Source organism: Lolium perenne, chromosome 4 (genome assembly GCF_019359855.2).
Source record: "Lolium perenne isolate Kyuss_39 chromosome 4, Kyuss_2.0, whole genome shotgun sequence".
NCBI lineage: Eukaryota > Viridiplantae > Streptophyta > Magnoliopsida > Poales > Poaceae > Lolium > Lolium perenne.
In genome coordinates this window covers 328,701,700-328,717,135 of record NC_067247.2, presented here as the reverse complement: position 1 = coordinate 328,717,135, position 15,436 = coordinate 328,701,700, and the positions used below count along the sequence as shown (strand labels likewise).

The 15,436-nt window shown below is 47.0% G+C and overlaps 1 protein-coding gene across 1 annotated transcript; it reads left to right on the top strand.

Annotated features, from left to right (window-relative positions):
- Nucleotides 1-11,540: 11,540 nt before the first annotated feature.
- LOC127296406 (LOB domain-containing protein 30) lies at nucleotides 11,541-13,691 on the top strand. The gene is made up of 2 exons (XM_051326469.2): nucleotides 11,541-12,154; nucleotides 12,943-13,691. Exons 1-2 carry the CDS (start codon nucleotides 11,792-11,794, stop codon nucleotides 13,345-13,347), a joined length of 768 nt encoding a protein of 255 aa, XP_051182429.1. The 5' UTR covers nucleotides 11,541-11,791; the 3' UTR covers nucleotides 13,348-13,691.
- The last annotated feature ends 1,745 nt before the right edge of the window (nucleotides 13,692-15,436 follow it).

Genomic DNA, 15,436 nt, shown 5'->3' with positions numbered 1-15,436 from the left:
AAAAACCCCCAATCTCCCATAGCCATGTCTTCCTCTTCTTCCTCTTCCTCGTCGGTCTTCTCTGACTCCTCCTCCTCCTGCGAGCCGACGCCGGAGTGGGGCTCGTTGGCGGCGCACGACATTCTCGCCCCGACGACGTGGGACAAGGAGGAACACGATTCCTCCACCTGGTCTGAGGATGACAAATCCCTGACCGACGGAGAGGGTGACCTTCAATTCCTCGTCGAAGGGGAAGAAGAGGCGGAGAGCGAGGACGACCGCTTCTCCTGGGACGATTTCACCTCTTCCGAGGAAGAGGTGGAGGAGGAGGACGACGACGACTCCCTTGAAGGTTACCCACCAGCGAAGCGCCTCCGCACCTGGTGGGACGACGACAGTGAGGACGACGATGAGGAAGATGAAGCTCCCGTAGAAGGCTACGGAAGCTCCGATGAGGAGCCTCTCAGCAGCCGCGCCGGAGGCAGCGACGACGAGGGCAGCAACGGCCCCTAGATTAGGGATCAGTAGTAGTAGTTGGCTTTTGCCCTCTTCTCCCTTGAGCAATCGGCTCTTTCTTTGTAAGGAATCCCCCTATTAATGAAGAAAAAATCCCTTAATTAATTTCGCTTCCTTGTCAACCCTGCCGATCGTCGAATGGGGCTGCCGTACAGACAGGCGATAGCAGAACATCGGCTCGTATTGCGATCCGAGGCCAAGCTGCGCAGTCCAACAGGCCTCAATAGGCCTAATTCTCGTCCAAACCATCAGAATGAACTCCTCAGCAACCCCTAAGAGATTCGTCTCACACATCATGATTTCTGGTCTGAACCGATTCTGTTAATTTGCTAGTTTGGGCTTATTCCTCTAGAGTCGATATCAGCTATCGGCTTTGTTATTCTAAAGTCGATGCCCGCGCATCGGCTGTATTTGCATACTGTTATCTCCATACGTCTTCTCAAGTCGATGCCTGCGCATCGGCTGTGATTTTTTTTTTTTACTGGCCGATTTTAGATCGGCCCTCACATCTTACTGCCCGTCATCCCACATGCTTGGGAAATATTTCTTGAGGTGTTGACCATTGACAGCTACCGGGAACTTTTCGCCGTCCAACTCTTCCAACATGTATGCATTACCTTTCAAGGCCTGGACAACTTTGTACGGACCATGCCAATTAGGAGACCATTTGCCATATGCCTTGTCCCTGGTTCCTAACGGCAACACTGCTTCCCATACTAGATCACCAACTTGGAACTCCTTTGGTCTAACCTTTTTATTGTAGGCACGAGCCACCCTGGCTTTGTTCTCCTTAATCTTCTCCAACGACCAAAGCCTAAGCTCTGTTGCGTCCTCAATAGTGTCGCTCATCAAGGCTGCATATTCTTTAGCTGTCAGATCATTCTGAAACGTGACACATCTTGATCCAGCCGTAATTTCCCAAGGCAATACGGCTTCCTGTCCATAGACAAGCTGGTACGGCGAAGTCTTTATAGCTCCATGGCACGACATGCGGTAGGCCCATAATGCTTCTGACAACTTCTCATGCCAATCCCTAGGGTTCTCGTCAATTTTCCTCTTGATCAGCTTGATTAGACTCTGATTGGACGCTTCAGCCTGCCCATTAGCTTGAGCATAGTACGGGGATGATCGGATCAGCTTAATCCCCATGTCATCGTAGAACTTTCTGAATTCTTTAGAAACAAAGACCGAACCTCCATCGGTCGTGATAGTTTGGGGAATCCCGAACCTATGAATGACGTGTTCTTTCACAAATTTGATCACATCTTCTGATTTTACCTTTTTCATAGGGACGGCTTCCACCCACTTGGTGAAGTAATCTGTGATAACCAAAATCCATTCATGTTTTTTTGCTCGACGCCGGATGGATTTTGCCGATCATGTCCATGCCCCACCCCCGAAACGGCCAAGGCTTGATGATAGGGTTCATCGCAGATGCTGGTACCATCTGAATCTTCCCGAACATCTGGCACGCTTGGCACCCCTTGTAATAATTGAAGCAATCTTCAAGCATGGTGGGCCAATAAAACCCTGATCGCCTGATTAACCACTTCATCTTATGAGCCGACTGATGAGTTCCACAGGCGCCTTCATGCACCTCATGTAAGAGCCGATTAGACTCAGTTGGCCCCAGGCACTTAAGTAGTAACCCTTCCAACATCCTGTAGAACATATCGTCTCCTATGAGGACATACTTCATGGCTTTGTACCTTATCCGTTTAGGTGCCCCCCGAGCCGAATCTTTTAAATAATTGAAGATTTCGGCTCTCCAATCATCCTGTTCCAGGAATTGTACCTGAACTTCCGACCCGTCAGATATATCTATATAGCCTGACGCCATTTGTGCGAGATTGTTGGCCTCGGCATTTTGGGATCTTGGGACCCAATTAAAGTTGATGTACCAAAACTGTGTCATCAACTCGCGGCATTCCACCCAGTATGGGAAAAGCGATTCACTTTCGCACTTATATTCATCCGTGAGCTGGTTAATCACCAACTTTGAGTCTCCAAAAAGCTCTACTGCTTCTGCTCCGGCTTCTAGTAGCAACTCCATTCCCTTACGTATTGCCTCATATTCTGCTACGTTGTGGGTGCAAGGGGTAGATAATCTGATGGAGAAGGAGTATTCTGCCCCCCGAGGCGACACGAGCAGAATGCCGATGCCACAACCATCGTCACAAACCGATCCATCGAAGAACATAGCCCATGCACGTATAGATAGTGCTGCTATATTTGTACTGATCCGTTCAGCGATGAGATCGGCCAACGCTTGTCCCTTGACTGCTTTCGCAGGCTGATACCGGAGATCGAATTCTGACAACGCAAACATCCACTTACCCAGTCGGCCTTTCAAAACAGGGGCCGACAACATGTGCTTGACAACATCTGACTTGCATATGACGATGATCTCTGCCGTCAAAAGGATGTGATGAAGCTTGGTGCAGGTAAAGAACAGGCAGAGGCAAAGTTTCTCGACCTCAGGATATCTTGTCTCCGCGTCCAGCATCCTTCTGCTGAGGTAGAAAACGACCTTTTCAACGCCCTCGTAGAGTTGCACCACTACCGAAGCGATGGATGTGTCAGCTACTGAAAAGTAGATGTAGAACGGCCTGTCTTGCTGGGGCGGAACTAGCACAGGCGGCGTCGTCAGATACCGCTTAATCTCATCGAACGCCTGTTGCTGTTCTGCCCCCCAGTGAAACTCGTCATCAGATTTAGTCTTCACCAGCGCCATGAAAGGCTCGATTCGTCCTGACAGATTAGAGATGAATCATCGGACAAAATTGATCTTGCCGATGAGACGTTGGAGCTCCTTCTTCGTGGTTGGCGGCTGCATGGTACGCACCGCCTCCTGACTTTTCAGGCCGATCTCAATTCCCCGTTCATGAACCAAAAAACCTAGGAATTGACCAGCCGTCACGCCAAAAGCACACTTCTTCGGATTCATTCTCAGTCTGAATTTCCGAGTTCGGTCTAGGACGTGCCGTAAATCATCCAAGTGTCCCCCCATGGAGACAGATTTGACTACCACGTCGTCGATATAGATCTCCACCAACTTACCGATCAGATCATGAAATATATAATTCATGGCTCGTTGGTACGTTGCACCAGCATTCTTCAACCCAAAGGTCATGACCACATATTCAAACAAACCTACTGCTCCTGGTACTCTGAATGCGGTCTTGTGTATATCTTCTGGAGCCATGAAGATCTGGTTATAGCCGGCGTTGCCATCCATGAAGCTCAACACCTTGTGGCCAGCAGCGGCATTTATCAACGTCTCTGCCACCGGCATCGGATATTCGTCCTTTGGAGTGGCTCTATTGAGATCTCTGAAATCGATGGCCACACGCCATCGGCCGTCCTTCTTCTCTACAGGAACGATACTGGAGATCCACTCAGCATACCTGCATGGCCTGATGAACCCGGCGGCCAACATCTTCTCGATCTCTTTCTTGACTTCTTCCAGGATTTCGGCCCTCATCTGACGTGCTCGTTGTTGGAACGGCCGAAATCCTTTCTTAAGGGGGAGCCGGTGTTCAATGATGCTCCTGTCCAACCCAGGCATCTCCGTGTAATCCCATGCAAAGCAATCTGGGTATTCCTTCAACAGAGCTATCATCTGTCCCCTGAGCTGTGGATCCAACTTCTTGCTGATAAAAGTCGGTCGCGGCTTATCCCCAGGACCAATATCGACTTCCTCTAGTTCATCAGCCGATGTAAACCCATACCCTAGCTTTCCGTCGCCTGTGAGGTCGACGCCACATACTGGGAGAGCAGGTGGTATGGATAATACGGGCCGATCGCTAGAATCGGCTTCCATCTTGATCATCACCAGGATCTTTTGGCAGTGTCGGGGCCGATCGCGTAGAGCAGCTTCTTCTTTATCTTCGTTATGAGAGCAGCTGCCCTCGTCTCCATCCTCATCAGGGAGGTGCCCCAGTTCTATCATGTTGATGTTGAACGAGTATCTTGGCTGGCACCTCCCAGGGTAAGTGTCGTTAACCCTGTCAACGGCGCACGACGGTGAATTAGGCACTTCTGGTGCCGCCAATGTGAATGACGACGGTGGACGGGACTGAAGTGGCACTTTTCCTTGGTAGGTCCCAAGAGCTGGTTCTAATAGAGAGTGCTGATACTTCATGACCTCCTTGATCATCCGAACGGCGACATGCTCCAAAGTATTCACCAGGCTCTCAGAATGGCGATGCAACGAGTGAGTCACCATGCCGCTAATCTCCTGGCGCACGGCCCTGGTACGTTCTTCTGACGGGACGGATAGGTCCACTCCATCGAGCGCGCCTTCCGGTGAGAACCCCTTCCACCTGATGCCATGTGAACGGGTTCTGTGATATGAGCCGATGAGGTCGGCTTCGAGGATGACTTTGATCTCGTCATACTTCTTCTTGAGTTCGTCGGTCAGATCCTCGTACGTGACTGGCGTGCCGTCCGCCATCTCAGATGTAGATGGCGAGGTGGTTGATGTCGAAGCTGGTCCCACTGGGCGTGCCAGAATGTGTTGCTGTCAAAACCCACCGGCGGGCAGCGACGGGCAACACCGTAGAGCCGGGAACAACCTAGGGCTGCGGCTGGCCGAGGTCCCTCCGAGCGACGGCCCGCAAAGCCTCTGGTACACACGTCCGATGCTGATGCAAGGGCGTGCCACCTGACCTATACCTGGTCAGGAAGGTGATGGAGATGCCTCGCTTAGTTTCCTGCATGGCATACACGTAAACATTAAATACGAGCCTCGATCGGCTCTCAGGTTATCTTGTGAATTGGCTCAAGGAGCCGATCCACCCATGATTCGTACGAGGTGCACGAATATATGGTGGTCCTGCTTGATCAAGATAAAGCTAATGAGATCTACGACGATTTAGGGTTTTCACCGCATAATCGGATCATCCTACTCAGGATTGGGCCTCGCGGCCACGCACGGTGATCGTAAGCCGATCCTAGACAAGGCCTAAAAACCAACACGAGGTTGATCCCCGGAACATCCTGTCTAGGACTAGCAAACGACACCCTACGTGCCGCTGGATCCTCCCGCCCTTTGTAAGGCCTAACTATTGCAGATATTAAACTAATCCTCGATGAACAAGGAGCAATCGTAACGGATCGGATCTACTAAATAATGATCAAGCGGGGTGCCGCCCCTACACCTAAGATAGGTGTAAGGGCGGCTAGATATGCAAGGGTTGCACTACGATAGCATGTTACGCGAAGAACTATGCTAACCCTAACACATCTATGATAACTACGTTGCTCGCCATTAAAAAGGCTTCAGCACAAGCAACGCATGAACAACATAAAGCTTGTGCTGCCTAGATCGCAAGATGCGATCTAGGCAGCATGTTGCTTACCGGTAGAAACCCTCGAGACGAAGGAGTTGGCGATGCGCTGAGATTGATTTGGTTGGTTGAACGTTGGTTGTTGTTTATTCCATAAACCCTAGATACATATTTATAGTCCAGGGGACTTTCTAACGTGGGAACAATCCCCACCGTGCACGAGACGAATTCTAACTTCTAATCTAAGATGCGATCTACTATATTACAGATGCAAGGGCAAACTAGCCCAACTTTGCATATAAGGCCGATCCATGTATTCCTTCCGTATATAATCTTCAAGCCCATCTTGATCGTGGCCCACCTCTGACTTGGTCAAATTCTGGTGATAACACACCCGTACTCAATCTATCTTCTCATCCCTTTCTAGACCCTATAAGAGAGAGGGACATCCTTACAAAACCTAATACGACGTGAGGAGGGCCACTAAGAGGAGTAGAAATCAGACATCGAAAACGCAGTATTCAACAACTAATTAGCTTAGAAATAGTGGAAACTGAGATGAGGAATAGGATGGGACCAATACATAAACACTAGAACCTATTCGTAGAGTATTGCTTAGCATAAATCACCAACCAAATAGTACTCGAAATATGTCTCATCATGGAATAGTCGATGAATTTCTTCTTCTGGATCTTAGTTTGAATAGAAACTTATCTGGCTTCACTGTGCCAAGATAGTTTCATAGATCTCCTTCAAAGGATATTTTGTGATTAAATACTATAATCAGGAATCTCTGGACCTGCGATGTTTCTGTTGTAACTTTGTTCAGTGTAATATTTGTGGAACATTGTTCCGTGAGTGTTATGCTAGTGACTTGTACACTACAACATGTAGTGGTGTACATGGTCCCAATAACTATGCACCCGACCCACATTGTAACTAGGGGCAATTTTCCTTTTTTTCTCTCCAGAATACCTCTCTTAACCTTGTCTTGGCCTTACTGCATAAAGCAATAAACTTTAGAAAAGGAAACAAAGGAGTAGTATTATTCTTAAAAGTATCACTGAGTACATGATTGTATTTAAGGTAGTACCTTGACCATCAGCTCTTTGCAAAAATTTCATAATATTTATATGTTAATCCTTCCTTTAATGCTTACCATGCATAATTTCTTTTGACAAAATTCCTCAATTAGGCGGCACACTTGATAGGGGATAAGTTTCCTATTTTACCACAACCCTCTTTAATACACACGTCGGTGCAAAGCTTCTGGTAGAGAAATTGTGGTGCTCAAATTGTATTTTGAAAAGGTATTTGATACTATTGAACATTCTAGTATTTTGGCAGTACTTCATCATATGGGTTTTGGTGATAGATGGATCAATTGGACCAGACTTATATTGGAGTCTGGTCCCAATTAATTGCAATTCTAAAGTCGAGTTAGCAAAACTACCATGATCTAGTGTAGAGACAGATTATTGCCAAAACTATGCAATGCCAAATCAAACTTTTGAGGGATTTTCTCCATTGTCATTACATCCATAATGCTTGGATTTTTTGGGTTTGCGTTTTCAGTGGAAATCTAATTTTTGTGTGTGATGGCAATGTAACTTTCCCGGTTGATTTAAACCATTGCATGTTTCCTCTGGTGCCATGGGGTTTGCTGCATGGCTCATGCACAACTAGACAAGCGTGAGCTAGGCCAACGAGGGTGACATGGGCATGTTTGTATGTGTGTGTGTGTCGAGAGGGGGGGGGGGGGGGGGGGGGTTGTGGGATACGGGCACCAGTTGGATTCCAGGTGTGAGCAATAGAATGGGGAGGTGTGGGAATACGTTATTGGGTGACAATTGAAACAACTAACCGTCAGTAGGTCGAGGGGCAATTTCGTCCAAAATCCTCGTAAGTATCTTTCCAAAACCTTTTGATGGTCTTAACACATGAAACGGTACACTTTATAAAGGGGAATAGAGGAAGTAGTACCACTCGTAACTCCTAAGAGTACCGCTGAAAGAATATACCCATATTTCTTGAACATCTGATTCCAAATTTAAACTTTTAAGCATACGACAATCTTTTAGGTGGTATGTTGGCCATTAATTATGTGCGAACATGTGGTGGTAGTTATCCGTTACTCCCTCCCTCCCCCCACCCCCCGTTAATCTACACACGCAATCCCTAATCCCATGTTCTGGACGAGACTGTGATGCATCAATTTTTTCACATGTTTCGTGCATATCCTGTGTCCTTCCTCGTTTCTCCTTTTTTTAGAGCTGACCCCGAAAGCATATATTACATGTTTTTTTTTTCTTTTGCCCTTATCGTTGCCAGGCTGGTCCATGGCTAGGTTAGAGAGACACATGCTGAAGATGAAGGTTGATGAGCGAGGCCAGGTATAAAAGTATGTTCCATGATGATTCTAGTAATGTAATTTGATGTTTTAGATCAGTGATGGCGCCAGTTCTTTTTATAATGGCCCAACTTGGAAATATTTGACTCCAAATGGCCTTATAATTTGGATAAGCGAGATAGTAGGTGTGTTTCTTAGTGTACACAGTACCCAATATACACATGATTGTTTGAACATAAAAAAATGACTAACATTTGGAGTGAAGTAGTAGTACAGAAGAAATTAATACATTGAAAAAAGACATAGAGTGGAGCTAAAATGGAGCGGTCGATGGTAATCACTGACGTGTACATACGCATTCCTTTTATTCTGATTTTTTTTTTGAAATCCGATTTTCAAGCATGCATGTAGATATACACTGCCACGTTTGGACACGTAATTAATTCTATCTAAAGCTAGCTTGGCTGGGTTCATCGAGATCACATGCATTGCTGAGGCCGCCAGCACAGAGCGCGCGCAAACGACCGAAAGCAAGGCAAAGCTGCCGTTTTCCTGGCGGTTGCAAATGCAGCAGTTTCCCCATAATCTACGAATTAAAGCTAAGTAACCGCTGCCTCTTTTTGTAAGCTAGGGAAGAAATGAATGAACGTCGATCGTCGTCGTTCGGACACGTTAGTATACGCACAAGTCCAAACAGCTAAGCTAAGCAGCAGAAGGCGGCAAAGTACGCGGGATCTCGAGCGTAGTGTCGGCTGCATATACCGTTACCGCTTGAGAGCCACATGTATAAACAGCTCAGGGGCCTCATGTCATTTTTTGTATTTTCTTGAGAGGCTCAGGCCAAGTTTATAGGAAAAGTAGCTTGTGCGATTAGGCAACTAATCATGGTTACGTTGGAGTGTGCCATATGATATGACAGTATGATATGTCTTCTTCCTTCCACGCGAGACGTAGATGAATATGTTAAAGCACGCATACGGAGGCCGATCCACGCGTTTTCTTCTGCTAAAATGGAGTGTGACATAGATGGGAGTATGATACGTGTATATGCAAGTTGGACTCGCTATTTGAATTTCATGATATATACTTACTAATTCTATGTCCACTCTTTTATTTTGCAATCGTACATGATTTTCCGTGGCCGGCCATTGCATGAATAACGTTTCTTTTAGTAATTAAGATTTCTACATATAGCTACCAATCACGTACATTAATTTTTCTCACATCTATCGTCAAAGTTTATTACTCCTACCAGTTAATAATAATTAATGAGATGATATAGTTAGCAGGGTTTTAAGTTTCAACACTGTACGTACGGTTTGCGCGCGGCCTTGCGTTTGCGGGCGCGTGACGCGGTGTGGTGATTAATTCATGCAATGGCCGGTGAAGGTAGTAACTGTACGAGGGAGGGAGAGATCCGGGAAACCGCTGCGCGGCGCCGCTACGAGCAGCGTGACGCGCGCTGGCAGCCACCGGAATGGCGCTTGTCGTATAAGCACTTTGTAACGGACGATGATTAACCGACGGCTTCCAAAGAAACAAAACGGATGCTGATGATGATCGATGCATATATGGCAAAGGCGATCGACTCCCCCAGAAGCTATAGCGTGGCTACCGCGTCTTTTTTTCTTTCCATTTTAATTTCTTCTACTACGCAGCGTATAACACGGCACCACGAGTTTATTACTGATTAATGAGGCCAGGCTATATATGTACGTACACATATACGTACATATGATGCAAACTTTTGGAGTACGTACACACAGAAGACACGTACACGGCACACCATAAACTTGAGCGCACACAGCTTGGACATTGTAATTGTACGCATGCACGAATAACGTCTTCAGGAGATATCAGTAGCTGGCTGCTGGGCTTGTACGTTAATCTAACCGTCCATCGGTCGGTTTCACTTAATCTAATCATTTTGGTTTTTGCGGTCAAGTTAATCTAATCATTGGCCTGTCATGTTCAAGTTGTAAAAAATGCAATATATAAAAAAGCTATAATAAAATCTAGTCGACTAAGAATCAGCAAAACTAAGACCTGAGTTGCAACTTAGATTTTCCTAGTTACATACGTGGGTGCGACTGAAATTTTACTACTTGTACATGGTTGCAATTGGGAAAAAAGTCCCAGGTTATTGGATTGCTTACTGATTCGTGGCATGCTAATCATGAATTGTAACATGTGTTGCAACTGAGAAAAGTGCTCGGAACCATTGGATATTTTTATGTTCCGTGCTAGTTATGGGTTGCAACTGAAATTCAATGACATCACCTGACTGAAAATTAAGCTAATTCATAATCTACTGAGAATCATGCAATCCCATATAATCCCTGGTACAAATTATTGTTTAACTGAAAATTGCATTGTCCTCGGTGCAAGTTAACCGACATCACCTGACTGAAAAAAGGCTTTGTGCATCTAATGATGATGCAGAGGCCAGGATCCCCCATTGGAGAAAAAAACGTTGAATTGTCCTTATTGTGAGAAAAGAAAAGGAACAAATAAATCTAAATATATATACAAGTTAATGTGCACGATCTCTCGGCGTGTCGATCGATCAGATCACACATATATAGGCCGGCATAGACATGGGTAATGGTGAATGCATGCACAGTGCGCGGCTGCTGCGTCGTGCCGCCTCTCCGGCCGAGAAGTGAAAAGTCTTTGACCGCAATGCAACGTCAAGCCGGCCGCCTATGGATGGCAAGTGAAGTGCAGTCAGTAGCTGAAGCTAGCTTCCCATGCTCGATCACCTACTTACCTATAAACAAAAAGAGCTAGCGCGCAATACGTAGCGTATGGAGGGGAAGAATGTCATGTTAGCCTCACGTGGTGCATAGCGTCGTCCACTGTAGCAGCGGTGGAATGTGCGTGAGAGAGACCCTTCAGGCTCAGGACGGAGCTGAGCTGCTTGCTCGATCGAGTCCACCACCAGTGCCATTCCAGCTCCAGCAGCAGTGGATGTTCTTACTTGTTGGAGTGAGAAAATAATCAATTCGCGAGAGACTTTCCACCTGTACGTACGAGCTCAACATATGCAAGCGAATCGGGAGAGGGACTGTGTGCTCGTCTCTCTCGTTCGATCGCATATGAATGTTTGCTTCACGCAATCTTCTACTAGCCCTTAAGAGAGCGAAAGAGCAGAAAGAGAAGTGTGTAGAGAGGGAAAGAGAAGCTGGGGTGGTGTGGTACCAGCTGCTTGCTGCACCTAGGCTCCCTTCCATGCCGTGGCTTTAAAGTCTCATCAATACCACAAAAACAAAAACTACATGTACATTTATATATATGTTAGTAGGACTAGCGAGTTGGGAAAGTACTCAATATGTATAGTATTGCACAAAATGAAAAATGGGAAATGGGACTTGTAACCCCCATGACCTTCCACCAATAGGACAAACACCAAAAGGAGACGAGAGAGGGAGAGAGCGGCTCTTTCTATAAATATTACGCATATGCCCTTCCTCTCCCCCCTCTTCTACTATATTGGCAGCCATCCTCCCCGTTCGACCCCTCCTCCTCTACCAACACAGGCGAGCACGCTTGTTTTATCCCATAACTAGCAAGTGCCTAGAGCCGATATAAGGAGAGCGAGGATCGAGCAGCCTGCCCTGGTGAAAAGCTCGGGGCCGGCCGGATCGACCCAGCAATGAGCTCGGGCGGCGGCGCCAGCACGCTTGGTGGCTGCGGCGGTGGGCCGAGCGGGAGCGGCGGCAGCGGAGGAGGAGGGCTCGGCGGCGGCGGTGGCGGGCCGTGCGGTGCGTGCAAGTTCCTCCGGCGCAAGTGCGTCAGCGGCTGCATCTTCGCGCCCTACTTCGACTCGGAGCAAGGCGCGGCGCACTTCGCGGCCGTGCACAAGGTGTTCGGCGCCAGCAACGTCTCCAAGCTGCTCCTCCAGATCCCCAGCCACAAGCGCCTCGACGCCGTCGTCACCATCTGCTACGAGGCGCAGGCGCGCCTCCGCGACCCAGTCTACGGCTGCGTCGCGCACATCTTCGCCCTCCAGCAGCAGGTGCTATATATCTCTTGTCCTAGTATCTTAATTCTTTGGTACTCCTGTTTCTACTTCATTATTGATCGATCGATCGATCAGGTGCCTTCCTTGCTTCTTCCCTGCATGCGATTTATTTGTAAGGAAGGAGGGAAATTAATTAAAACCTAGCTATCCATCCATCCAAAGGCAGCTAGCCACCATGCAGTACTGCCATGCGTATGGATCTGGATCTTTTCCGCGGGAGTAATTAGGATTCCGGCCGGGTCGAGTTTGGCGTGTTTCTTTGTGGAGAAAGGTAAGACTACTTTGGGGTGGAAATTAACACGGCCAAGCCAAGCAACGGCAGGGCGAAAAGGGGCACGCCAAGCGCTAAACCGGGAGGCTGCTTCCCCAGTTTGCGATCCATCAAGCAAATGATATGCGCACGACGTCTCATCCGTCGACCCCGGGACGTCGTCCGATCCCCTCCCCAGCCGTAGATCGTACACACACCCTTCACGCCACGTGCGCACGTACCATCTCGGGCTTTGGAGCTTCAACAGAGACCAAGGAGTGGTGGTGGCGCTGACTGCTTAGCTCTCGATCTCGATCTGCCCCCCATGAAAAGAAATTAGTAAGCCCTAGCTAGCACCAATCTCTAGTTCTAGAAGTTCCAGCCAAATTCCCCTTTGTTTTTCCAGGACCAGTACTCTAACATGATCTTCTTTCGATCGCTTCACAGGTAGTGCATGCATGCTTTCTGTACATATGTGATTGTTCTGTGATTTGAAGCTGTACTGACGCATGAATGTATGTCTGCTCCCCAGGTGGTGAATCTCCAGGCCGAGCTGACCTACCTGCAGGCTCACCTGGCCACCCTTGAGCTGCCGTCGCCGGCGCTGCCGGTCGCGCCGCAAATGCCGATGGCGATGCCGGCCCAGTTCTCCATCGCAGACCTCCCGTCGACCACCGCCATCCCGACCAGCATCGACCTCTCCGCGCTCTTCGACCCGCCGGCGCAGCCGCAGTGGGCGATGCAGCAGCATCACCAACACCAGCTCCGTCAGCAGTCATACGGCGCGCCGGCGCCCAGGGGTTCCACAAGCATGGCGGAGGGCTCGGCGGGCGGGAGCGGCGACCTGCAGTCGCTGGCGCGGGAGCTTCTGGACCGCCACGGCCGTGGCGGCATCAAGCCAGAGCTGCCACCGCCACCGCCGCCGCATCCAAGATGATGATCCATGGGCAGCGCAACTGTGCGAAGAGAGATGGTACGTGACGCGGCAATAACAGAGAGAGGGATTATCGGGATCGGTGGCGAGCAGCGGTCGAGTGTAGGTAGAAGCATGCAGCATTGGCCGGTTTTCGCGTATCCACCTTGTTGTTAACCAGGGGTGCAAGGGGCGCCCACTTGCACCATATTCTACATTTCAATTGGCTTTTCCTTCCTCCAACAGAGGACGGTGATCGGGCTCGTCTTAGTCAGTAGAAGTACTAGTTTGACATGTAGTAGCAGCAGCAGTGTTACTTTTGTTCGCCACCGGCCGTTCCATTAATTGCAAGATTTTTAAGAAGCTTCTATTCCTGGCTACCATACATATATCTCTCAGTCTCACTGATCTTGATCACATTTGCTACTGCCTACACTTAGTTCTTCTAGCTAGCAGCTGTGTTTCAGTGCATTCATGGCAATCTCCAAATTGGTTCTGCAACTGCATGCAAACTGACCATTTTCTCTTTTGGGCGAGAGGGAGAGATCGATTGTGTACTTCGGTTTGTATATTTATCTATTGCAACGGACGGCGGTGCTGTGACGCAACAGTACACTGAAGTCACTTCCTACTTGGAGTCATGAACAACAGCTCAGCGACTCTCTGGATAGGGGACGTGTCTGATCGGCCCCATGTTTGAGTAGATGAGAGGGAAAAGGAATATAGTTTTGGTCAGTCCACTTGTCAGGGATCGATCGATCAAGCTTTGACTATGACCATTGCTATGTGTTGTCCGCCGCTGTTGCTTGTAGCTATACGTTGCCCCCGTATCCTGGTGTAGGTTGGAAAGTGAAAGTTCTTGCAAATCTCTTCAAACATGTATTCCTATATATCTTAAGTGTAGATTCGTGCATTATGCCTTAATTTTCGAGGTCAAACATTTACGTGGTTTGGTAATTATTTTCTCTTTCAAAATTGGTCTTCTATCCAACGTTTTTAAATAGTAAATCATACTTATGAATGGCTGTTAATTGAAGGTTGACTTTTTTTGTAACTACTTGAATGTAATTTACATGACCACCTCGTTTTGTCGATGTGCCGGATTCACATGAGTATAATGCTATACACCATGGTTCTAATCCTAGTTCACGCATGCGTTCACTAGGAAGACTAGATAATACCCCGCGCATTGTTGCGAGAATTTTAGATGCAATTAAGTTTTTGGTACTTTGTTTTTTTATTGCAGTGATTATCGATAAAATTGGCATCTGGCCAATATATTGAATTCCTGATCCACACATCTCTTGGATGAACATGGATCCAATGCATGAGGTATTTCATTTTATAATGTGAATCAGTAAGGAAGAGAATAACAATGGGTTTCTTAGCTATTAAGGATTTTTGTGTAAATGCAAATTATGATGCTCTTCAGTTTCTTAAGTTTACACACTATCAACTCAAGGAACAGTAAACTATTAATTAGAACCCGTCAGCAAATGTTGATAACCAAAACATCTTGGAGTTGAGGATATTGGCAAACATGGCCTCTATAGAGATCAGAAGGTTAATTGAAATGAGTGAATGTAAAATTCCCAAGACATTTTAGAAAATTCTGTAAATGAGATCACATCTAGTGGCTGCTAGCCCGCTGCATATGTAACCTGCAAATCAGAAGTATACTGAATAGCTTAAATTTGAACGTTAACTCAAGCAATATATCTCTAATCCAGACCAAACGATGCAGACATATTAGAAAGATGTAATCTGAGTTTTGTATATGGCAAAAGTAAAAAATATTACCTGCAAAATATACACGTTCAAACTTGTTCAAAAAAGTGAAATATATATTAATATTCCTGAAATATGATCTGTACTTCAGTTACAATCAGTCAAAATGAACCATTGCGTGCACTTGATTAAACCATTGCATGTCTATTTGCAACATTATAACATGATTGAGATAGAGGGAATTAACCTGGCGGCAACAGAGTTTAAATATTGTCACCTTCTCAATAGTTTAATTGGAAATATAGCAGAGACATTTCATCAAGCATTAGGCAATATATGAATCTTCAATCAACTCGTATTGTAAATAGTATGTAGACCCTGAAAC

Coding starts and splice junctions, on each gene's coding strand:
- LOC127296406 (XM_051326469.2), top strand. CDS start 11,792: ATGAGCTCGGGCGGCGGCGCCAGCACGCTTGGTGGCTGCGGCGGTGGG. Junction 12,155..12,942: donor TCTTCGCCCTCCAGCAGCAG/GTGCTATATATC, acceptor TCTGCTCCCCAG/GTGGTGAATCTCCAGGCCGA.